Source organism: Megascapheus bottae, chromosome 8, assembly GCF_031878675.1.
Source record: "Megascapheus bottae isolate mThoBot1 chromosome 8, mThoBot2.hap1, whole genome shotgun sequence".
NCBI classification, from domain to species: Eukaryota; Metazoa; Chordata; class Mammalia; order Rodentia; family Geomyidae; genus Megascapheus; species Megascapheus bottae.
This window is the reverse complement of record NC_143516.1, coordinates 21,533,123-21,559,157: the sequence shown is the minus strand read 5'-3', so window position 1 is coordinate 21,559,157 and position 26,035 is coordinate 21,533,123. Positions and strand designations below refer to the sequence as shown.

Sequence of the window (26,035 nt, the reverse complement as noted above, 5' to 3'; positions counted from 1 at the left end):
TTCTCGCTCCTGGGTCTTTTACCCAACCTACTTCATAGCCTGTTTCTGGATCACATGTTTAAAGATTTCTTTTTTTCCTCTTCCCCTCTTGGCAACCCAAATGTGACCTAGCATATGATTTTAAAATATACTTATGTAGTGCTCAAGGGAATGGAGATCAAGATGAGATGTGGTTTCTTCCTTTAGAGAATTTATAATTTAGTAACTATGATTTAGTTAATAGACTAAAAAAAAACACAGAAACGCACTACAGGATGTTATTAAGGACTGACACGTGTTCTTTTTGTGTAATTCACACTTTTACTTTGCTCCAGAAAATCAAGAATAATTTGTGAAACTAACTTATTTGACAAGTGCTGATATTCTAGTTGATAGGACAGGCCCATGAAACAGCTGAAGGAAGAAAAATGGCTTGAATGTCACATAGACATAAAGTTATAAAGAGCTGGGATAAATTCAAGTTTTCTGATTTTTAACTCAGGCTCTTTGTAGCCCAGAATTGAATAACTGTACTTTGGAAATTATACACAGGTAGCTCACACAAAAAGATCTCTAGCAGATGGAATCAATTCTTAGAGGTGTGATTATAAAAAAGCTTCAAAGATAGAAAAGGTTTGGATTGAGCTGAAAAAGGAGAAGTCAGAAGCACTTAGTAGTTATTGAATGAAATGGGAACTGATCGAGGGGGAAAAAAAGAAGCCCCAAATGAGTGAATGATTGTCTCAGTATACAATGCCTGGCTCATCACTTGCTGTGAATGTAGAGTCTTCACACATTTCTAGGTGAATAGTGACCTGGATATAGCTCCATAGACTTCAACATGAATATACAGATATGCTTACTGTTGGATGAGATGATGGAGGGCCTTTACAAGCAATTAGTCCCCTGAAAGATAGGTTCTGTATTGGCAGACAGTGTGGAACTAGACTAGACTTCTAGATGTCAGTGTGATTTTCAATCTCTTGTAGCTTCTTATCACTTTTCAATAAAAGGAAGCAGTTGAACTGAAGATTTTCTAATCTTTCCATCTTGAAAAGAACTGACTTCTCTGGTAGGGTACAAAATAGGATGGCATGAGAGATTTGAAAACATGCGAGACAGAAGGAAAATACCATTAAAAGAATCTTGGTAGGGAAGATGGATGGGCTTGGTCTGGAAGAGTTCTCTAGTAATCTAGGAATGAGAGCATACCGTTAGAATAGGCTAACAGATATAGTAAGGAAACGGTAAACATAAGAACCATTTTGAGCAAATTGCCTACTGGCTGATCTGAGCAAAGGGTCCATGGCATCTTCCCTCCATGGATGGAGAGAAAAGTAAGAAGAGACCCTAGTATAAAAGGAAAAAGAATCCAGACTCAGAATTCTGTTTGGATGACAGTGGAACATTGAAGTAGGAAAGTCTTATACTCATGGGGAAAAGAAAGAACTAGCAGTCATGTGAGATGATAGAACTGATGTTAAGAATCATAACTCAAGGGAGATCATTAACGTTCTTGAGAAAACAAACATGAAAGCACTTACAGTGCATTAGCCAGAGTGTTTTTCACTTCTACAATTAAAGAAATGGGCCAAATGAGATTAATAAAACAATCTTACTTTTTCTTTTAGAAGTAGGTGGTAAGGTAGTCATATTTAACATTGTAGATTTTTTTTCTTTTATTCCTGGGGCTTGAACTCAGGGCCTGAGCACTGTCTTTGGGCTTTCACAAGGCTAGAGCTCTACCACTTGAGCCACAGCACCACTGTTGACTTTTCCTATGTATATGGTACCAATGAATCAAACCTGGGTCTTCATGCATGCTAGGCAAGCACTCTACCACTGTAATATCCCAGCCATTTGGGTGGCCCTGTACCCCCTAACAATAGAGCCACCAGCCCTCAGTGAACAGAGCTGGGAGTCAGCTTAATAGCAGCAAAGCAGCTACCTTCCACCTTTGGGCTGATATCGAGTAGCCCCAACCTTCAGTAGGGCTGAGCAATTAAAGGTAAACGCCACACACAGGTGGTAGTTACCTTATGATATCACCTTATGATGCCTATAGTCAATAACCCCAAGGATGAAACCAAACAGGTGGTGTTAACCACTCTCAGGTGGTCGAGCATGTTAAGCATTCTTACAAAAACCATTTGGCAGCTAAGCCTGCAAGGTTATTACAACCACTAGGCCACACTCCTGGCCAACATTGTAGTTTTTAAGAAATGTTTATCAAAGGAACTAATGACTAAATTGTGGGTCTTTAACAATTTTGTAAACATTTGGCCAGTCCTGCCTGGGGCTTGAACTCAGGGCCTGGGCATTGTTCTTGGGCTTTCTCAAGGCTAGAGCTCTACCATTTGAGCCATAGTACCACTTCTGGCTTTTTCTATGTAGGTAGTACTGAGGAATCAAACTTGAGTCTTCATGCATGCTAGGCAAGCACTCTACCATGAGGCCAAACTCCTGGACCCTACTCTAGAATTTCTTATTCCAGTGGTTCTGTCCTGTGTCATGTTAGTTATATGAGATCTATGTTTATCAAAATTCCCTTCCCATGCAGACCTGAATGAGAGTTGTCAAAAAGAAAAGTTTTCATGAGTTTGGAAGGCCAAAGGGATGCTTTGGGTCTTGTTGATTGGTGCAAACCACTCTGTCTTGCAAATCCTGTTGCTGACATCTGATTTCTCCTTGTGGGTGTCAGGGAGAAAGTGAGTTTGCCCAGGTCCTTCAAGTCCCAGGGCAGGCACACAGTGAGAGTTTTTGAAGAAAGGCAGTCATTGTTCTTTACGTGGTCTGTATCTCAGAGGATTTTTACCTTCCGCTGCTTCAGTTTCTGCTATAAGCAAATAGAGGCTCCACCAAGATGCTGACTGGTAAGTTTGTGTTTGTCTTTTTCCCCTAATCATTTCCTTCTAGACCTTTCCTGAGCTTCTCTCACAATTGTGTGATATCTGAAATAATTCAGATGCATAATTCCTTATGTATATCACACGTGATCCTGCTTTGAGAGCAGCTGCTTATGCTGCTACAGATAATTTGCTTTCCCTACCTGACTTTCCTTTAATTGATTATATGATCTATACTATACTTATTCTCAAAGGACTACTAGCTACCTGTAAAGAATTCTGAGAGAGAAAGAGAGAGAGAGACAGAGAGAGAGACAGAGAGAGAGACAGACAGAGAAAGAGAGAGAGAGAGAGAGAGAGAGAGAGAGAGAGAGACAGAGACAGAGACAGAGACAGAGAGACAGAGAGACAGAGAGAAACAGAACACATAACAGCCAATCATTATTTCCAAAATCACACTGGGTCCTATGAAAGAGAACTCTTGCTCATGCAATAACCTGGCAGGCTTAGCTGTCAAATTGTTTTTATTTTTGTAAAAAATGCTTAATCTGCTCAACCACCTGTGTGTGGTCAGGACCATCTCGTGTGGTTTCATCCTCTTGGTTATTGGCTATGGGCGCCATAAGATGACATCACAGAGTGAGTACCACCTGAGCATAGTGTTGACCTTCAAAAGCGCAGCCCATCTGAAGATTGGGGCTGCTCTCCAGCAGCCCAAAGGCGGAGAGCAGCCACGGCACTGCTATTAAGCTGACTCCTAGTTCGGTTCACTGAGTGCTGGTAACTCTATTGCTGGGGGCTTTGGGACCCCACAAAATGGCTAGGATATTACAGATCTTAATATGATTCTTTTTAAAAAATTGCATTTGAGACCAAAGCATTGGCTGCAATTACCCCCAAACTAAACAGAAAACAGTGACATGAGTCTGAAAAGACTCTAGCTAGGAATACGTTAATTCTGGAAGTTTAAAGGGAATGTCTCACATTACGACATGTACCACAACACAAATTCAAAGTTGAGAGGCTCTCTGGATTAAAACCAGTCATGTCTGCTAACATTTTCTTAGATTCTTAGCTGATTCTTTCTATTTCAAAAGATTGTCTCAAGAAAATGGATATCTAAAGATTAGTTTTATGATGAACTTAAAGGAAGAAACAAAATTCTATCAAAGGAGATCAGTGGATTGGTAACTACCAACCCAAAGTTCATCAAATGAATAAAACTCACTGTACTTCATACAGAAAGCTCCATCAGATCAGATCGTTCCTTGGTATAAGATAGTCCCTGTACTTTATTCTCTGATGGACTACGAAACCCTGCCTATGCTGGATGAGTACCCCACATAGATCCCAGTCTTCCTATGATCCATTAGGCCTTACATGCCATCACTGACTTAACCTAGCAAAGAGCAGTGTCAATCGACTTCATCCTTCCCACCTCTCTGAGATTTGAACAGATCAATATCTAGAAATTTATTTTCCAACTTGGAGTAGAAGATGAATAATGAGGAGGCAAGGTTGGGGGGAGGGGCAGGAACGGCTACACATGCAAACCTAGTTATTGATTCACAGAGAAGGAACAAGGCAGCCCTGCTGGTCACTACCAAGAAGAAACTCAGGTGGAGAAGCAGCATAGCCATTCACTCTCAATCTCCCTGAAGACAAGAATAAGGTCTGGCTGTTTGTTCTTATTTGTCCTGAATTCAGCATGGACTTTGGTTCTATGTGATAGATGCCCATCACTTGAATGCTTACTTTTGAGCTACCAGTGGTTGGCTAGAGCAAGCCTGTACTTGTGGCCCTTCCAGAAACCTTGTGCAACATCTGGCACAAGAAACATATATTCCTCCACCCCACTCCTCCTTCAACACGATCTGTGCCTTCTGACAATTGACTTCATTTGAGACAATTGGTTTGCTGTTTTGATCCTTGTAGACAAGTTTCAAAACTATGTTGGAAGAGAAAAGGAAAACAAATTTAAGAAAGAAGGGCAGACCAGAAGGGATAAGGAGAGAGTGACTTGGGAATAGGAATGGGAATGGAAAGTGAAGGTATTAGAAGAATACTTTTTCTTCATTAAAAACACAAACACCTAAAAACAAAAAACAACTTAGAGAAAAGAACACCTACTCAGGAGGCTGAGCGCTGAGGTTCTTGATTTGAAGTCTGGGAAGGAACAGCTATGAGACTCTTATCTACATTATTAACTACCAAAAAGCCATAAGTGGAGCTTTGTCTCCAGTATATAACACTTACCTTGAGGAAAAAGGTTCAGGAATAGTACTTAGGCCAGTAAAATAAAATCTCACAGAAATAACAAATATTTGCCTCCAACTTATAATTCCCTTCATCATTACTGAAATGCATCTATTGCTGTCTTTAAGAAAATCTAAAACACACAGTTTTCTCCTCAACCCATAAAGATACTCAGAAATGCCATGGAGAAAAATATAACCCAGTAAACTTAATTTTAGAAGACACTATAATGCCATTGGGCAATACAGCTCTTTCCCAGTCTGATTTCTCCTCAGTCAACTGCTTTAAAGAATACAGTAGAAAACTTACCCTTTGGTTGAATATTGACCTTTTGTGCTTTCAAGTAACAAACAGAAGCCAAGCAAAGCTTTCTACATTAACAGAAACATCAGGTGACCAGAATTACTCTCAGCTGGCATCCAAGACTTATGTGGAACAAGGCAGTACACAACAGGAGACCGCTCTGCCCGATCAAAGGCTGGACAACAATATTTCTAAAGAGAAAAGGGAAGGGAATAAAGTACTTACTTGGTCCAAGACCAATTGAGAAAGCAGCAACATAAACCAGCAAGCTGGCTAAAGACAGCCATTTCAAAACAGCTGGGACCGGCGCAGGGTCTGTGACCATCTGGTATTCAGTTTGGCTTTGTCCAACACTGGGCGAGGATGTGGAAGCCAACTCCCCTCTCTCACCCAGGTCACTTCCTGTGGGGACAAAGGCGTCTCTGATGTGAGAAGTGGTTCCTTTAAAGCTTTCTTTGGCCGTGCTGTTGCTGGTTGACAGGTTGCCAGCATCCCAAAACACAGCCTCATCCAAGGACTGGTTGCCGTGGCTGGGACTCCTGCAGATGGTGGTGACATTCATGGGGATGTTGAGATTCACGAGGCCCATGGTCAGCAAGGAGGCCGTCATCACAGAGGAGCCAATGCACAGGAAGGTTTTGCTGCCCACCTGGTCCACCAAAAGAGTGGCCGGGACAGTGCTCACTACCTTGACCACGCCGACCCCAGTCGAGGCCAAGCTAGCCGCCTCGTTGCTTTGGAAGCCAACAGACTTCAATACAGTGGAGGCATAGAATAGTATGTTTGGCTGTCCAGTGACCTGGACAAAGAATACTAACGTGAGGCCTATCATGATTCGGGTCCTCATGTTGTCCTTGGAACGAAACAGATCCCCAAAACTGTACTGATACTCATCCTTCAAGGACGATTTGATAGCTGTGAGCTCCTCGGTGGCATCTGCAATCCCTCTTAACTTTCCAAGGACCTTGCTAGCGGCTTCCTCTCGTCCTTTCATCACCAGGAACCGAGGACTTGGGGGAAGAAAGTACATGGCGATCGCTTGCAAAACTCCCAAGGGAATCACCAGGCCAAACATGTACTTCCAGCCGTGGGCAACGTTGGCAAATGCATAATTTGAAATATAAGCAAAAAGGATGCCAGTGACAATCATCAGCTCATTCAGTGACACAAGAAGGCCTCTCCTGTGGGACGGAGCAATCTCTGCAATGTACACACAAGTGGCAATGGAAGAGAGGGAAATGGAAACCCCTATGGCGATGCGTCCCGCAATAAGCATTGTGTAGGACAAACGGAGTATCAAGACCAAACTTCCAAGGCCGAGTAGACAGGAGGACAGGATGATGGCTAGCCTCCGGCCATACCTGTCTAGGAGGAAGCCTCCTGTAAGAGAGGCAAAGAAAGCTCCAATGAGGAGGGAACTTGCCACCCGCTCCTGCTCATGGCATGTCAGGGCCAGTAGAGTTCTGATCTGCAGCAGAGCCCCAGAGATGAGCCCGAGTTCATAACCCATCAGGAGACCACTCACAGCGGCGGTGACGGATGTCAGGAAAATAAACATGCTGCAGTCTGCAATCAGAGAAGAGAAACACAGAGGTCGGTTCTGTGGTGCTTTCCTAAACACTTGCTCTCCACATAGAGACTTCTGAGAGCACACAACATGTGCACATACCTTGTGTGCATATAACTACAGTAAAAAGAAAACAATCTATTACTAAAACTCAATTAGCTAGAGAAGAAAAAAATGATTTTCCCTGTTTAGGAAGAAAAACATGAAGAGAGGAAGTCCAATTTCCTTTTATCTATGATGCTTCCTGTGGATTTTAGTTGAGTGTGGATGGCTACTTGAGATACACAGATTTGAATCGAGCAAAAAAAAGAGGACATAATTTAGTGTTGGGTCATGGGGTTGAATTCAAAATTCAGATAATCTGGCCTTTTAGCTCCATTCCTCCCCCAGTTTTCTTAAAGCAACTTTGGAAGGTAGAGAGGAGACTGGAAACTCTTAAATGATTACATATGTCCTACAACAACCTAAGCCCAAATGAAACCAGAACACTTGTCTTCATGTGTCATTGGCTACAATTAGGCAACAATTGACTTTTGTAAAGGCACATGAGCGAGAGGTGAAGGTGTGTGAATGAAAAGTCCAGGCGATGTTAGAAGGGAGGGAGAGAACAAACTGGATACTCAGGTAAGAAGGAGGGAGAAATAGAATAGGGTGTTAGGGGAGGACAGAACACATCTTTTGTTGTTGTTGTGATTTATGTAAATACTAGGACATCTGTCCAAAGGTGCACAGTCATTCATTTTCAGTAGCAGGTGGTCATTTATCTGTTTTATGCTTGACACAGAGCTTGATGGAATAAAAATCAAACCAAGTGCTACAGGGAAAAAGAGCATGCCAAACAGTGGAGAGACATTTCCAGACTACCAGAAAGGTGCAGCCAGGCCTTGGGGAACTGACAGGTATGCAGCACAGTGTGTGGAGCACAAGGTCCTGTGTGGCTTTGTGTGACAGAATGCCTGCCTTATTAAGCATAAGACCCTGGGTTCAAATCCAGTACCACGCACACACATATACTATCCTAAAGGCTACTGCAAGTAAGTTTGCCAACTTCTAATGCTCTCTGCGTAATTTAGAGGGAACTGATGATATGGATTTCTTTTTTTATAAAGCCTACAGTTTCTGCTACATGGAAATATACATATATACATAGTGAAATCAAACTGATCAAGGCCTTGCCCTTTAAAATACATAAGCATTCAGGAATTCCTTTATTATTATGTCCTCTTTTTTTATTTTTCACATAAAACTACTTTAAATCTGCTAAGTCCATTAATGGTCTTGGTTTCCACATAGTTTTTTGCCAGTCCTGGAGCTTGAACTCAGGGCCTGCACACTGTCCTTGGCCACTTTTTTTTTTTTTTTGCTCAAGGCTAGTGCTCTGCCACTTGAGCTACAGCACCACTTCTGGCTTTTTCTGAGTATGTGGTACCAGGGAATTGAACCTAGGGCTTTGTGCCTGCTAGACAAACACTCTACCACTAGGCTATGCTCCTGGCCTCACACATACTCTTTCCTTACACGTTCATTTAAAAAAAAAATCTTTTCATTAGCATCAATTAGTTATACAAGGGCGTTTCATTTTGACATGTCGTGCACGCATACAAAGTACCTTGATTAGATTCAACCCTTCCTCCTCCCAGCTTCTTTTCCCAAACCAGTCTCAACAAGCTCCATTGTCCCATTTTCACTAAGTCCCCGGCAACAAATCCCTTTACTCTAGCGAAAAATTAGGTCAAATCTTCTCATTTGGATAGTCATGTCTTATTCTTACCTCCTCTAGACATTGTTCATTTTATCTGTTGATTTTCATGTATGTTAATCACTTGGTATTTAGTCTCTTATTATTCTGATTGGAGAAATAAGTGATTCTGGAGAGTTAGCTGGAGACACTGAGTTAAGGATATTCAGAAACTGAATGACACTGAATTAAGAAACTGATGCTGAAACATGAGAAAGGGGTATCATTGTGAGAGAAGTAATGTGCCTACTACCTGACAAATGTAACTGTAACTACTTTTTATCACTGCTGGAGGAATGTGAAATGACAAACTTCTTGGGGAAAAGGATCTAGTAGTTACTTGTCGTGCACTTACACGACAACTGCACTCAAACTTTCATCCCAATAAAATTAAAAAAAAAACTTGAAAAGGAAAAGAAAGTGATGCTGGAACTGTTTACTAGGTTGAAAAGATTGTCTTTGCCTGTTCTCCATCCTCTTCCCTGCTTTCTCTTGTAATAGATGGGAAATGATGTTTTTCTATAAAAATTAAGAATCCTAGCAGTGCACGGTGGCTCACACCTGTAATCCTAGCTACTCAGGAGGCTGAGATCTGAGGATTGTAGTTCAAAGCCAGCCTGGGAACCAAGAACATGAGACTCTTATCTCCAATTAATCATTAGAAAACAGGAATTGGGACTGTGGCTCAAAGAGTAGGGAGGTAACCTTGAGCTGAAGAATTCAGGGACAATGCCCAGGTCCAGAGTTCAAGCCCCATCACACACACACACACACACACACACACACACACACACACACACACACACAAATTAAGAATCCTCCTTTCTTTTCTACTTAATTTTTACTGTAATGTATATAGGGGTTACAGTTACATTTGCCAAATAGTAGATGCATTACTTCTCACACATTGATACCGCTTCTCATGTTTTTGTCCCCATTGCCCTCCCTCCACCCCTCCCAATCATCTTGTTTTCCCCCTTCCCTTTCCTATTTCAAATAATCAAATAAATGTATATACATATACCATTTAACAAAGTCAGATACAGTAGTAATATGAGATTAATCAAAAGGCAACGAAAGAGAAGAGAAATATAGTACATTAAGAACAACAATCACACAAGATAAAGCTCTTGTTTCCACATCCTGGAGATCCTTTCATTTAGTCTCATCCTATATGACCTTATGTATCTAGGTTTTGCGCTATTATAATCCTCTACTAGGAGAGTTCTAGATGTGTACTAATTATTACAAATGAGGGAAACCTTTGGGTCTGGCTTACTTCACTTAGTATAATCATTCTGACAGCAGCATAGAATTCCAGTGTGTATAAATACATCTTGTTGATCCAATCATCTACTGAGGGGCATCAGGGTTGGGTCCATATCTTTGCTATGGTAAATAGTGCTTCAGCAAACATCATTGTGCTAGTGTGTTGGGGGCCCGACTGTGGGGTCAGTGACCTTGGCCCCACACAATTGTGTACACAAGGTGTTATCAGGATGACTTTGGGCAATGTCAATCACTTCTCATTTAACCTAATTGAGACTTGATTGCTGTTTTGTACAACTGTAGCTCCTGGTAGTTCTCTAGTTTTAAGAAGAGCATTTGAGGTCAGAACTTGAAATAAACTGGGCTACAGCCTTAAGCTCACGGGCATAGGATACAGTCTTAGGCTGGAGTCTTGGGCTGCTGACTTAGGCTGTAGTCCTCCCAAACCCCATCTGTTTGTCTCTTTTCTATTTCTTAGTCCCTACCCCCTATTTCAGGAATCCTAATTCACTGCAGGCTGGCTCCAGCACTAGTGGATTTAGTATGTCCTTGTTTCTGGACGATTGGTAAATGCCAAGTAGTGGAATTGCTGGGTCATAGGGAAGCTCTATGTTAGTCCTTTGAGGAACCTCCATACTGCTTACCATAGTGGTTGAAAGAGTTTACACTCCCACCAACAGTGTAGTAGTGATCCCTCCTGGCCACATCCCCGCCAACATCTGTTGTTATTAGATTTCTTGATCATGGCCAAAGAATCCTCCCTTCTTTTGATTTCTTACCATCCTATTTCAAAGGAGGTGGGTTACCCAAAAGTGGTGACTTATACTGACAGCTTCTAATAGTCTGCGGAAAACACTCCTGACAGAGGAGGGGTTCAACCTCTACTGCTTTGTAGACAAAGGTTACTTGCCTAGCTTGTTAGTTTGCGGTTCAGAGAACACTGACAGAGATGTGTGCAGTCTGGAAGCCATCCCAGTATGTTCCTGTCCCTATGAACGTGCAGAATTTAAGACTGACGCTAATTATTTGGAGATGCAATAAAAGTATTTACATGTGAATTAGTAAAACAATAAATGTTATTGTGACGTATTATTCTTATTACTGTTCTTTTTTATTTAGCTCTAAGCTATTAACTTCTAAATGTTTAAGACCTTCCACCAGGACATTTTCTGACCTTCCTCTCATGTGGGAAGTATATCAAGATGGAGTTGGTGTGCTGCACCTGAGCCAAGGTCTTAGCTGTGAGATCTCATTTTTCCCTGTTATATTGTAAGCACGTTACTATAAGCTAACATCCTTGTTTACTTTATGACTGAGACTGAAGACAGCTGAAGTTCCACGGCCATCCTCTGAATGCTCAGCTAGGCTTGTGGAATTCTAATTCACTGTAAATAAAAAAACTACCCATAATGCATCCAAGAGTAGGACATTTTAAGCCTTCCCTCAGCGGACATTTTCCTGGCACTGCTTTCCCACATAAAAACCACAGACATACAAATGTACTTTTTTCCTTGGTCAACTTTTTGGTTGACAATAACAATGGAAGCAAGACATTCTAGATGTCCATAGATGCAAGGAAAAAATATATATATATACTTTTTCAAGAATTGTGACAGTGACTGGAAAGAAAGAGATGAGATGAGATGGTCTAAAGCGGTGGCAGAACCATGGGGATTGCATGCATGTAAACATGGATGTGAACATCTGGATTTGCCGAATAAACTAAGAAGCATCCAGGGCTAAAAGAGTGGGAATGTACAGAATTAGCAATAGAAACAAAACAAAACTACCTAGGGGCCGGGAGTTTGGCCTAGTGGTAGAGTGCCTGCCTTGCATGCACAAAGGAAGACCTGGGTTCAATTGCTTTGTACCACATACATAGAAAAAGCCAGAAGTGGTGTTGTGGCTCAAGTGGTAGAACTCCAGCCTTGAGAAGGCCCAAGGACAGCGCTCAGGCCCTGAGTTCAGGCCCCAGGACTGGCAAAAATGAAAAATACCTAGTTCTATCCTTGATGATAATGTGGATGGTTAGTATATCCCAAGTCACTTGCTCATAGCTTTGCTTCCCAAGGTCCCTGCTTTTACATTTCTGTCTTCCTTCAAAAGTACCACAGGGAATTCTCAGCTGCTTCGATTTCATATGGAAGTCGTCGGGGTGGAATCTGTAGAAGCCATAGGGCTTGGAGTTTGACTTGTCCCTTGTCTTCTGGCCACTATGCTGGAAGATCCAACAAGCTATCAAAGGAGAGGCTCCAGTGTGCCCTTTGAAGCAGTGATGATTTCTTAAGATAACAAGAAGACAGGACCACCATCAAGAAACCTTATGCAGATGGGCACGCAGACCTATAGCACCGACGGGGCGGGGGCCCAGGGGCAGGCACTGGTCAGGAGACTGGAGTGCGGTTACCATAATAGCGGCATTGTCTGTGATCACATGTTGAGTCACCCACGACTAAACCCAAGCAGGAGAAGCTCAGTTTTTCACAATATTTGAATTTGTCTGCCTCTTCTTCCCTTCCTTCCCCAGATGTCCATTCCTGAGCATGTACATAATGAGCCCACAATAGATCCTTGCTGCCTAACTGAATCCCACAGCAGACTGAAAATACAGGCATACACAGGTCTCCTTGGCAGGCAGCCAGGTAATTATCCAGCTTGACCAATTGTAAAAACTTGGCGAATTTCAAAGACCTCCTTTTTTTCGGCTTTGTTCAAGAAAAGCTTGCAAGACTCCCCAGAGGCCCTTACTATTGTCACCTCTGCTCTCTTAGCTCCTTCACTCCAGATGCCTTCCTCCCAGTGCCACCTGCCACCAGACAGCCTGAGTGCTCCCCAGTCCTCTTGCATATCGTTGCCCCACCCTAAGGGACTCATTTTGTGGAGCTGTTTGTTTTCATTGCTAGACTAAAAGTTGCTTGCAGGCACCTCCGCCATATTTCTTTATTCTCACTTCCAATGTTGTGCATAGCAGCGTTTGTGGAAAATCCCGAAACAAAGAGTGAGAAGCAGCAGCAGCAGCATTTCCAAAGTCTCCTTCATCTGCATGATCAGGTGAAGGTTAGCATGTTTCCCTACATTTTTGCCCAAGGTGGACTTCTATCCCTTGAGCTACAGCTCGACTTCCTGCTTTTTACTGATTAATTGGAGACAAGAATCTCATGAACTTTTCTGCCCTGGCTGGCTTTGAACAGCAATTCTCTTGAGTTCATCTTGAGTAGTTAGGATTCCAGGCGTGAGCCATGGCTCCCAGCAGTTATAGCTTCTCTATTTAGCTCAGCCATATTGTCTCCACTGACCTTCAGGTGGCTGAACACCTCCCTGGGGAACATATGCACTAACCTAACACTGTGTATCTATTTCCTCCATTCTAGGATTCTTGGTCTTCTATCTTTCTCATCAAACAAGACAGCAGGTATCTGCCCTGCCTGGATGCCACCTGTTTATTGTTGGGTCCTAGGACTTAGCATCACATCTCATTTCTAGTAGATGCTCAATATTTTCTGAATGCTTATCTTACAGCCATGTTGCTTAACAATCGCGATACATTCTGAGATGTTAGGCAGCTTCATTATTGTGCAATCATCACAGGATGTACTCATACAAACCTGCTGCATGCAGAGTGTACTATTTAATGCTGATTGCGCCTAGGCTCTGTGGTTTTATAGCATGTAACTGAACTGAATGTAGTAGACAAGAATACCACAGTGCTATCTGCACATCTAAGCCCAGGAAAGCACGCTGAGAGGAGCATAAAAGGTCCCTTAGAGAATATTAAGCAACTACTGTGCCATGAAGTCCACGGGGGATCAAATATTGCTATGTAGTGCATGACTGTAGTCAGACTTTTATCTTTATGATGAATTAGGAAAAATCTATTCTTTTTTAACCCTGAAGCATCCAATGTGGTTTCTCTTCTATAGTAGGTGATCAATAAGCACTAGATGAATAAAAATCCTCTTTAGTTCAACAAGTCCTTCTTTACTCATTTGCATATTGACCAATCATGCATGTACAACATGCTGGCACTGTCTGAGGCATAGATGGCAGACAAGGCTTAGCAAGATGATCCGTGTAACCACTTATGTTCAATACACATTTCCCTAGCTTATAGCTAAGGTGGTATTGAGAGCACACATATGTAATCTATGCAAAGAAGTTATAATTCCTAAGATGAGTGGTACAGAATTTCCTAGGTGTTGGCAATGCAGAACTTGATATATTTACTTTCTGACAGTACTGACATTTTGGCATTTGAGTGTGAGTGTTCTATCAATTGAATCACACACAATTTTTGTGAATTTTTTTTCCCCAGATAGGGTCTCATACTTTTGCTGGGGTTTGCCTGAGAATGAGATCCTCTTGATCTCTGCCTCGGCAGTGTCTGAAATTGAAGGAGTGAGCTACTAAGTCTGCCTTGTCTCAGAACTTCAATAGGTATAAACATTTTTTTCTAGGAACTTATAATTCTATATTAAAAAGTCATGAGGGCACTCACTATGATAGAATGCAATCAAGCTCCAAAGTGAGTGTAACTGGGCCGGGAGTTTGGCCTAGTGGTAGAGTGCTTGCCTAGCATGCACCAAGACCTGGATTCAATTCTTCGGTATCCTATACATAGAAAAAGCCAGAAGTGGTGCTGAGACTCAAGTGGTAGAGCTCTAACCTTGAGAAAGTCCAAGAACAATGCTCATGCCCTGAGCTAAAGCCTAGAACTCCCCCCCCCCAAAAAAAGTTAAAAAAACAAAGTGAGTGTAACTGGTACTCAGATTCCAGGATTAGGTGTCTACATTACTGGCCAAGGGGAAAAACTTGAGACTAGATTTGGGATACTGAAGTGCCACTGTGCACATGTGGCAAGTCTCTTTGCTTCTTTGCCAGCAATTACCTGTGCAGAATGGTAAAGAACTGTGGAACCAGAATGCTTATTAGGTAAGAGCTAGACTTGGCAAATCCAGCCAGCCTTTAAACTTTCTGTTCCTATGGGTTTTTTTTTTATTATTATTATAAGAGAATCCACCCTAATTACAATTTTCTGCATCTATACTTAAAAGGCCTTGTATGTTTGAAGCTCAGATGTCATATCAAGCAGGTTTCTAAACCATGAGCTACGAGCTTGATACAAAACTCCCCACTACATCATCCATCAAGTGCAGAAACACAAAAAAATCTGTGGCTCTAAGTTAAAGGACTGCCCTTTTCTCCTTGATACTTAGACAAAATCATAGAAAATGGAGATACCATTCAAAAATAATGGAAGCTGATAATACTGAAATATAATCAATTATGTACATTTATATACATTATATAGAATAGTTCATATAGAGGTATAGCCATTTACAAATGAATGGAATGTGAAAAAGGAAAATGGTGTCTGAACACAGGCGAAGCAAGATAAAACAGAAATAAGATATAGTTGTCTGATTTATGAGCAACGTTACTTGACTCCTTTTCAGTTGGAAAATATTTTGAAGGATCTTAGTTTGTGAGATTTTTTTTGTTTTTTTTTTTGTAGGTCATGAGGCTTGAACTCTGCCTGGGACTGTCCCTGAGCTCTTCAGCTCAAGGCTACCACTCTACCCCTTGAGCCACAGCACCACTTCCCATTTTCTAGAGGTTAATTGGAGATAAGAGTCTCGGGTCCTTTTGTGCCTGGGCTGGCCTTGAACCTTGATCCTCAGATCTCAGCCTCCTGTGTAGCTAAGATTATAAGTGTGAGCCACCGCACCTGGCTAGTTTCTGAGATTTTTTAACTAAAAAAAAAAATGTTTGTGTGTGTGCCAGGTACTAGAGGCTCTCCTTGCTAAGGAGGCTGAGATCTGAAGATCATAGTTTGTAGCCAGCCCAGGGAAGAAAGTTTGTGAGACTCTTTCCTGCAATTAACCACCAAAAAAGCTGAGAGTGGAGGTGTGGTTCAAGTAGTAGAGCACCATCCTTGAGCAAAAATGCTAAGGGGACCAGCACATACATGAAAATAAAGATAATTAATAATATTGTATATTACTTTTATGAAATAAGAGTTTAGAAATGTTACCATCAACCTGGACACTTTCTGAGGGGACAAGGAGATGAAAATTTATGCTCATTTGCTATTTTGTCAAATAGTGTTTAGGATGAAAGATGAAAGTTGATTGTCTACAAATATGAAAATAGAACAGTGAAATCTGTTGAAATGGCTTTAGAAAAAATGGGAAGGGGGAAAGAGTGGTATTGAGGGTGAGATTGATTACAATATGTTATCAATATATAGAGAAATTTCCAAATGAAATCCCCCACCCTTAAGTATACAAATAAAAAAATAGTCCTTAGGGAAGGAGTTATGCAATTTTTCCAATTTTTTTATCCAATTGCTACCACAGTTTTGTGTCTTTCAAGCTAATTGGTAATTAACATTTCTGAAGAAAACTTACATGAGGAAAAATTTGAACTAGACTCTCCCAACACTATTTACCTTAAAAAGTCATCCAGTTCTTGCTTGAGTAAATAACTGCCTTAATTCTTAGGAGCTAATTGTTAATTACATACAATGGAGGGCCATAGCTCTTAGAATTTTCTTTTTAACTCTGAAGCTAAATCATACTCAGGTTTCTTCTTCTGGGAAAATACTACCCATGAAACCATAATTTGTGGTCTATTTTTGAATGAAAAATAAAACCTCACAAATCTTCAACAACTAGAATTTGGTTTTAAAGACAGGTTGAATTTTTTTTTCTTTTCCATTACACCTACATTAAAATTTTCTCAGGGCAGGCAGTGGGGGCTCATGCTTGTAATCTTAGTTACTCAGAAGTCAGAGATGGAGCAGGTCATAATTTGAGGCTAGTCTGGACAAAAACAAAACAAAACTTCATGAGACTTCCATCTTATCAACTGGATCTGGGCATAGTGATATGCACCTATCATCCAAACTCGAATGGAAAATGTAAACAGGGGAACCGAAATCCCTGCCAGACCAGGCAAAAATCAATGCCTATCTCAAACATTACCAAATCAAAAATAAAAAGTACTGAAGCACGATTCAAGCAGTAGAATATCTACCTAGCTAGCAAGCATGAAACTTATGAAGCTTATTTCTAACAGTGTCAAGACCTAGCCCACTAAGACGTATGTCCTGGAGACTCATAAGGAATATGCATGCATGCATATCTATCTGTCTGTCTGTCTACCTATCTATCTATCTATCTATCTATCTATCTATCTATCTATCTATCTATCAGGGACTCACCTCAGGGTTCTATCAGCTACCACCAGGAATAATCCTTGAAGATCAGTGCCTAGGCTACTGTTGCAAATCTGATAGAGATCCAGGTGATGTTCATAACTAGAACAGAGACATGGCCCTATCAGAATGGACCCTGGCTTATAAAAGCCAGTTCAAGCATGCTAGTGATACCATGAGCCAGGTGGCCCCAGGAGTAGGCTAACTGAACCTGTGCCAGCTGCAGCAATGCATACCAGGACCTCTTCCAGCCAAGTGCCTGCTACTGCTGCTGTGCTCAGGAGTGGATCTGTGTAAGGGACTGCCGCTCTGCCTTCTGTGGGTGGTGTATCTTTAGAAACAAGAGTGCTGCTCTTGCTTACCATGTGTGCCAAACATCGCAGTTTATGGTGCGATAAATCCTACCATGTTTGCTTAGAGCCTCTCTGTTCCTAGGAAGTCCCAGTGGAGCCATGAACTCAAGCCACACAGGCATCCAAAAAACTCAAGTTTTGACTTTTGATGTCATTTCCAAGTGAGGTTAAGAAAGGTGAGGGCTGAACTGAAAGAGGAGATGTTTACCTTTAAGATTGGTCTTATTAGACATAAGGCCTCCAGTTCTTCATTAGTTAACATTGCCTCTAACTGCTGTCCTTCCTTTGGGAGTATCATAATATGTATAACAAATTTTTTGTTGTTATTGAATGTATTTTTTAAAATTTATCTTTGTAATGTAGAGAAAGCTTGAAGAAACTGGGGAATGGCCTCACATCTTCCAAACTGAGAAGACCTGGCTTTGCCCAAGGCAACAGGTCTGTTGTTAGAACCTCTTTCCTGACGTTGAAGCTCTATTATCACCCCAGTGGCTGGCCTGGATTTCCCTTCCCCAGAGGTGAGTTGGTACCCACAAGTCTTCTCCATCTGTCTGTGTTGTCCAGGAAAAGTGAAAAAGCCTGATGAGTTGAACTCAAAGGCCCCAGTTTAGGTTAGACCTGAAAGAACAATACTCAGTACGAGTTTACTTACACTTAACGTCTTACACTTACGACTGTCCCTTCGCCTCCATGAGTAAAAAAGGTGCTTACAGCTTTAAAATGTCTGAGACAAACCGCCTTGGGGTATTCTGAGTAGTGAAAATGCCTACTTGGTAAGCGCCAGACTCTGGCCTCTTCCAAGAGGTGAAATGTCACCTTTTCATTAGGCTCTGTGAGCCCAGTTCTGCGTGTTCTGGATTCCAGTTCTAAAAATCTGAATTCATAAAGTTTCAGAACTTTGGATGAGACGTGAAAAGGTGGCATTGAAGAGGGCAAGGGAGACTTCACGGGACTCAGTCCTTAGCAACTGTTGAGATTGTGGAATGAGAGTTCGAAGAAAGGAACAAACATCACACCTGCTGGCCCTCGCTAGCCTCTGCAGCAGCCTAAGCCACATACCAGTCCTCTGACCCCAAGTTCTCCAGGTGAGAAATGATCCAGCCGTGTCATTTCTTTCTTCACCTTCACCTGTCATCAGCGCTAAGCACCAGGATTTGAGTGGTGGTTTAGCCTTCTCTGCAGGGTCAATTAGAACTTGCACATTAAAGATGAAGATTTTCCAAATATATTCACTTTGAGTCGTGGCTTCTTAAAATGAGCTAAATTGATTAGTCTCTAAATCTTTGGAACAAAGCAAGCTCTTTGACTAAGGAAAAGTTGGTCAAAATGTTCCATTGTGTGTAAAAGCATTAGGAATGCTCAGCCTCAGAGCTTAGAGGTTTTGCTCTGTTTTCTTTTTCTTTTTCAGTAGCCCACATGATTTCATCACTTTATCTTGGCTTAGCTCACTCATTCCTCTTCACACATTGTTTTTTTCTATACAAAAACTGAATACTTTCAAATGCAGGAATATGGTGATGATTGCTAATTGTGTTTTAAATATTCTGAATTTCTTATAGAATAGGAATAGTAGACGTTTAAAACACAAAGATGATGAAAGAAGTGTTGGACAAATATTACTTAGAACAATCTTGGTAAAACAAAGAGAGAATTCCAGTGTTAATAAATGGAGACATTAAGTGGCTTTTTAAAACCACACAGCAGAGGGAATGAATGGTGTTGAAGAAATGGAGAAGAAAGATGGAAGGGTGACAGTGATCTGACATAATGAATTGAAACCCCTATTACAATTACTTAATGATAATCATAACAAAATTTGCAAAAAATAAAAAGAAAACGGAAAGAAAAAAATCCACACAGCAAGGCTACATGACATCCTGATTATTTATGTGTTGAGTTACTTTTGGGTGCCAGAAGAAATTTGCAAAAAGTAATTTAAAAAGGGATGGGGGGAGTTGGTGTTAAATCTTTATTTTATTCATAGCCTAAATCAAAGCAGTATTCAATGGAGTTTAGGAAATAATTTGGCTGTGTCTCCTACATAATGAAGGTTCTTAATTCAAATACATTAAATTTCAGAGAGAATTTCTGGTATTTATTAGTTTGGGGGTGGGGCACCTGGAACTTGAACTCTGGGCCTGGGTGCTGTTTCTGAGCTGCTTCTGCTCCAGGCAAGCACTCTACCACTTCAGCCACTGTACCACTCACTTCTAGCATTTTCTTTTTTTGATTAACTGGAGATAAGAGTCTCACAGACTTTCTTGTCCAGACTGGCTTCAAACTGCGATCCTCAGGTGGCAGCTTCCTGAGTAGTAGCTATGATCATTGGCATGAACCATCAACACCCAACTAAATAATTGATTGTTAGTAGTTATTACAAATTCTCTTCTTGGACAGTTTCTGTTGATCCTCTTTTGACATTTGACATACTGGTTCCATCTAATTAGCCCTTTCCCTGCCGTTGCCAGTTCAGTGTGCTCTGCTGACTATACTCTAGTTCAGTTTCTCAGGAATTTAGAGAACTCTATACCTTCTTCCCTCTACTCCCCAATACAAATCTTTTGGGGGACTTGTGAGCTGACCAGCAAGCTTGGCTCAGAGAAAAGGGGAGATCTGAGAAGCGACAGGCAATATTGAAAGATGGCCACAGGTATCCATTTTTGACTAGAAGTGGGAAGGCAACAGGATGCTAAGCTGAGAGTAGGGTAGAGGTGAGTGACATTATCTTTATTCTGGAGAAGGGGTCACTTATGAGGCCCCACCTGAGGGTTCTGGATTCAATTCCCAAATCAGGGAAACCCACAGCGCAGACACCAGCAAGGCCCATGCCAAAGTGAAAGGCAAATAAATACCTTAAGTAGCATTTAGTGTTTCTGATGACTCATGAAATTCCAGTATGTAGTTTGGGAATGTAATGTATGATTCAGAAGAAGAAAGGCCAAGGAAAGTGGGAGGAAAATAATTATTTGTACTACTTTTCCATTTCATATGACAATTAGCCTCCACTCCTTTGCTAGCTAACAAGATGAATAGGCAGAGTGCCATGTGTTTGTGGGACTCATAAATGTGGAAATAAAGACAAGCGTTTGTGTTCCTAATGGTAAGTCAAATGAATGAAAACTTAGAAATTTCACTTCTGCAAGGAAAAAACTATAAATTTTCCCTTTGAAAGCCAGTTTTAAGGCAAGTAGGAGCAAGAGAAGAAGGTGGTTCCGGCTTAGAGTAACTCTCAGGATCCAAACTAATCATTTAGGAGGCCCACTGAAAATGCGAATATATAAACTGGTTGTTATAAGGGGATCGCTTGTTATATTTTATCCCTTTGTGACAAATAATGGGAGATGGGAGGGGAAAGAATGCATGTGTGTCTGTTTATAATTGAGTTTGCTGAACAATCTTTCCAAAATGAGAAGAGTTATACACCGTGTTATATAAGCCATGGATGGGACCCAGGCATGCAACTCACACTTTGTTAACACATGAAAGTCCCAGCCAAGCTTCAACCCTTCCATTACAGCTGTGGGTCGCTCTGCGTCCCCACCTGTGCCCTAGGCTCCTTTCTCCATGCACCCAGCTCACTCGCAAGGGCTCAAGCACCCACAAGCCCCAAAGCCCCAAAGGGCACATGGACACAGCCTGTCCCTCTGGCACCCACGCAGCCCAGCCGTCCCACGTTACCTCCCACGCAGACAGGAGGCCGGCTGTCTCGGGTTCTGTAGCTGCCATCGGTCTCCGCCTGTCTCCCTTTCAGGGTCAGCAGATTGGGGCCCTCTGTGTTTTCAACAGGTACCATGGTCACGCAGGAGTTACAGCTTCTCCCTGGTCACCAAAACACCCCGATCGCCCCCACGGACAGCAGTGGTCAGTTTTCCCCATGGTACCAGGCTAAGAAGACTAGAGGGAAGGGGGAGGTGAGGGCGGGGAAGAAAAAAAAAAAAAAACTTCGGGCAAAGCCCTGTGATTTGTGATCAACTTTGTTTCTATTTCCGAAGGCTTTGCCCTCTGCAGTGACACGGGCTGTTGCTATTCCAAGCAGCCTATCACAGGCAAGGGGCGGGACGTGTCTCCAGATTTGTTTTTGCCTTAGATGCAGAGTTGGAAGCAACAGGTTAACAGACTTGGAAGCAGGACCCAGTCAGTCTTCTTTCAGTGCTGGGCTAGGAGATGGGGCTAGTTCTGGTGTTCGTGCAGCACACACACACACACAAAACAACACGCAGATTTAAATGCAACCTAAAGTACAGGTGGATAATACTCACAGATGGCATCAGTGAACCTTGCAGAAGAGGAATAAATAATGCAAAGGTGTACTAAAATGAAAAGTGTGTTCATTTGCTGTTTTTATAGTAAGACTGTTACTTCAAAAGTCATGACGCTAGTTTAACCAGATTTTTGGTCAATGGTAAAGGCTTTACATGCTTCTCTATCCAAGGCCTGTCAGATAAATCCAGGCCTACCATCAGCTGATAATGTAACAGAGTCTTCAAAAGACATTTTCTGTCCTTGAGTTATAGCAAAGTTGTCTATTTTTTATTTAATGTGTGATTGATTTGCAAGAAGCTAAGTAACCTTGTATCCTCTATGAAGTTACAAGCTTGCTTGGGTAGGGGAAACAGGTAGGAATAGGTCAGTACTTAGTGCCTTGCCATTCTTCATCATTCAGAACTTGTAACTAAGACATTTAAACTGATTTTGAATGAAAAGTAAAGGACAGATGCTCTCAAATGGGAAGAGAGAGAGCTTCATGAAATGGTTCCTTGGAAAACACATTAAAGCAGATGATGAGAAGAAGAGAAACATGGAGACTGAGAAACTTGCCTGAATTCTCAGAGAGTTACAAGTAGATCTGGGATTAAGATGCTGGGGGCCAATGTCATAATTTTCCTGTAGCCTAAATTCCCAGCCTTGTTTTAGCTTCCTTCTTATTTAAAAACAAAAATTTAGTTTATTTGCTTTTGCTTTTTTTCTTCTTTCTTTTTGGGCTGATCTTTGGGCTTGAACTCAAAGACTGGATGCTATCCCTGAGCTTTTGTGGTCAAGGCTAGAACTCTACCTTTGAGCCAATAGCTCCTCTTCCAGTCATTTTGATGGTTAATTGGAAATAAGAATCTCATGAACTTTCCTTCCTTGATTGACTTTGAATAGAGATCCTCAGGTCTCAATTTCTTAAGTATAAAGTATGATTCTGGTGTATCCTAGACAACCGCTAACTTGCTGTGTAGTCCAGTCTGATCATGAACTTACAGTCTTCCCACATCAGCCTAGAGTTACAGGTATGTACAGGTATGTCTAGCTTTTAGCTCTTTTTAACCTTGAAAAGATACCATAACAAAGCTTTCTATGCTGTTCATTCTTCTGGAGAGGGTAGCATGTTTCACATATGTGTACATTTCCTTACTCACCTGTAGATATTTCCTGTGCTTCAAGAAGTCAGGTAGCACACGGATGTAAACCTGTAATAATTCCACTAATGTCGGTGATGTACCTGTTTGTGTGTCTGATGATAGTTCTGGAAAATGGAAACCCTACCACCATTGCACAGCCCACTCTGACTAACGAGGTACAAATTCAAATTCCAGATCAGTTTGTACCCACTACAGAATGGGTAGTGCAAAATGGCCTAGGAGATCGCTTCTACTTGCTTCCAAGGGGTGTGATGCTTATAGGAATTGAGAACCTCACCTGTGAGACCCACACATATATCTCACCCATTTTCTTGGCTCCGACCTTCTTTCTGCTCTGAAACGCTAGCTTTGGCGACGTTGTTGCCATAGGTGAGTTCTGTAATTGATTTGTTTTGTGACCCTCAAGATCTGTGCCGGCAAGAAGTGTTGGGGTGTGTTTACTGTAGAGATTTGAGTACACAGAAGACACAAGTGGTCCAGTGCTGAAATACTTTCATATGGTTAAAGGCAGTTCAGCAATTGTAAGTCTGTTTTCTGTAGCTAGAATATACAAGGACACCACAGGCACAAACCAGAAATGAAGAGGAATGAGGAAGCAACCTGACTGACCACATTTCCTCCCGTTGCCCTTACTTCTGTTCTTTAGCCCATGGTTGGCCTGACAAGGGCCACTGACTAACTCAGGCCCCATCCTGTGCTCAAAGAAAAATGCAGACAGGGACATATCTTTTGCTCAGGCAAGAGAGGAACATGTTTCTGCATAAGCTTCCCTTAAGAATATTCTTTCCCAGTATATTTCTCACATATTTCAATGAATGTATTGTAGTTATGATTTGATTTTGTTGGATCAGAAGCCCCACGTTTTCTGGCCTACCTTTGTGTGGTCTACTGTGGCAATTCAAGTGCCTGGCACAGAATAAATAGTAAATATTGTCAGCCCTCTTGGGGCTTGGATTGTGCTACTTCGGATCGTATGGTGGTTTGACACGCTGGTACTCTGGAGCACTTAGAAGCAAAGTTAGGCTGATTTTCTTCTTTCCCTGTCTCCCCTGTCTCTTTATCACTTGTCTCCCAAAGCTAGTGGCAAAAATCAGAATTCCTTCTGCCTAGGAGTTCTATGACCCTGTGAGCCATAGAAAAATACAACTCCTCCAAAGCAAGCCGTAAAATCTAGGAAGGTCTTTCTCCTTCCCTTTTCCCCCCAGAGGGTTCCTGCTGCGTATTCAAGAGAAAGGAATGTTACACGGAGTCCACAAAGATTGGGAACACCCAAGCCTCGCTGACTTGACTGCTCAATTTATCACATCCTTTTATGCATTCACATTTCTATGTAAACCTAAAAACAGGCGATTTCTGGAATCTCTTGTGTCACACAAAACTTTGGTTAAATGAATGTGGTTTTATTTTATTTTATTTTCAATAGCCTGGTTTCTGTTGTGCTATCTGTGTCCCTTGATGGAGGGGTGGGGCAAAAGGATATCACATCTCTATAGCTAACGAAATCCAGTAAACGCAATAAACTTTTCCCCTATTAGAACATGAGGTGCAGGAGGGCAGGCAGCTGTGTGTGCATTCATCTCACTCTGCATCCCCCACTTCAGATAAAATCAGTGAGACAGAATGCACTCAATGTTGGGTTTTTTTTTTTTTCAAATAAGTGAGTGCTTATAAGTGGAGCTTTTAGTGAACCAAACAATGATTAAGTTGTAAAATATCAACCTCCAAATGATGATTGCCTGTGATCATTTATTTGTCCCTTTTTCTCTCCTTTCTGCTAATCCCTCTGGAGTAAGTACTGCCACCACACATTCTTCTTCCCTGCGGTCTGGCCCTCGCTATCATTTAAAGCAATTCCTCCACTGAAGGATTATAGAATCACCAGCAGCAGACAGTTCATTTCTTCACCACCCCCAATAATCTTCCAACATACCCATTTAGACCATCTCTCAACAGCACCGCAGCCAAACCCCAAAGCACTTAGCATGATTTTCAAGTGGCAAATCATTGAATTAAAAGTTGTATTTTGTGAGGTGAATACTATTGTCTCTGTCTTTCAGAAATCATAGCTCGGAAGTTTATCACATAGGCCCAAGATCAAAAAAACATTTTCCAATATTTGATAAATGATAATTTTGAACCACACAGGAAAACCTGTATTCTATTACCACATTTTAACATGCTTGTCTCTTCACCCATTTATCACCCAATTCTTTGATGTGTCCATTGATTCATATTAGTTTTAAGCATTTTAAGGTTGAAATGCTTCCTATGAATATCATAAATTAGCCATCAATACTTAGATTATTTTTTTCTTTCACACAAACTCTGCATATAATTCAGAACAGAGATCCTAACAGTACTTTTTTTTATATAATCAAGAAAACAGACTTATAGCCTCTTTACCTATTAGGTTTCAGAACATGACCAGTATTCCAGAAAGTTCTTTCACATCTCTATTGAACAAATTCCTCATCTCTCGAACTGATGTTCTGGTTGTTTCCTACTTAAGTTCCTGTTCCCTGTTTTAAACATTCATATAATAAAGAATATCTTATTCTTTCATAATTTGAGATACATCCAAGCTTTTGTGTGTGTTCATAGTACATTCTGTTTATTAACGAATTGTGTTGCATTAGTGAATGCACCCATTTATCCATTTCCCTATTGATGGACACCTGGGTTGTTTCCAATCCTTAACTCTTATAAATAAAACTGTTATGAGTGTTCTTGAACAAACCTTCCTGCAGAACATAACATTTCAAAGCTCAGCAGTCCAAATCTGTTTGACTCTAAACCCACATGCTTTCCTGTGCACCCTGCTGCCTCTTCGCAGTGTGTTGCATTTCTGTGGAGTGTGTCTCTGGGTTTTTTTTTTAATTCTAAAAGAGCATATTACTGTAAACACAAATGGAGAAATAGGATTTTTAGACAAATAAACAAGCAAAAATCCAGAGAGAACATTATTTTTTTATTAGCTGGATGTCAATAAAATACTCACCCTGGTAAGATTATTTGGAAGGAGATTCATTATATCATCTGTTGATACTATCAAGATAATTTCACCTTCTGGAATCCCTTAAGTTTAGTGGTATCAATCACTGCA

General features: G+C 41.3%; 1 protein-coding gene across 1 annotated transcript in view; it reads right to left on the bottom strand.

The window, feature by feature from the left end:
- The window catches only part of Slc2a12 (solute carrier family 2 member 12), a 44,537-nt gene extending 23,092 nt beyond the window's left edge, over positions 1-21,445 (bottom strand). Inside the window, exons 1-2 of the mRNA XM_090338099.1 lie at positions 21,206-21,445; positions 5,610-6,950 (exon numbers count right to left, since the gene is read on the bottom strand). Coding sequence (XP_090194225.1) covers positions 5,610-6,950; positions 21,206-21,320 — 1,456 coding nt within the window. The 5' untranslated portion in view covers positions 21,321-21,445. The remainder of the gene's footprint in view (positions 1-5,609; positions 6,951-21,205) is intronic.
- Positions 21,446-26,035: the final 4,590 nt, after the last annotated feature.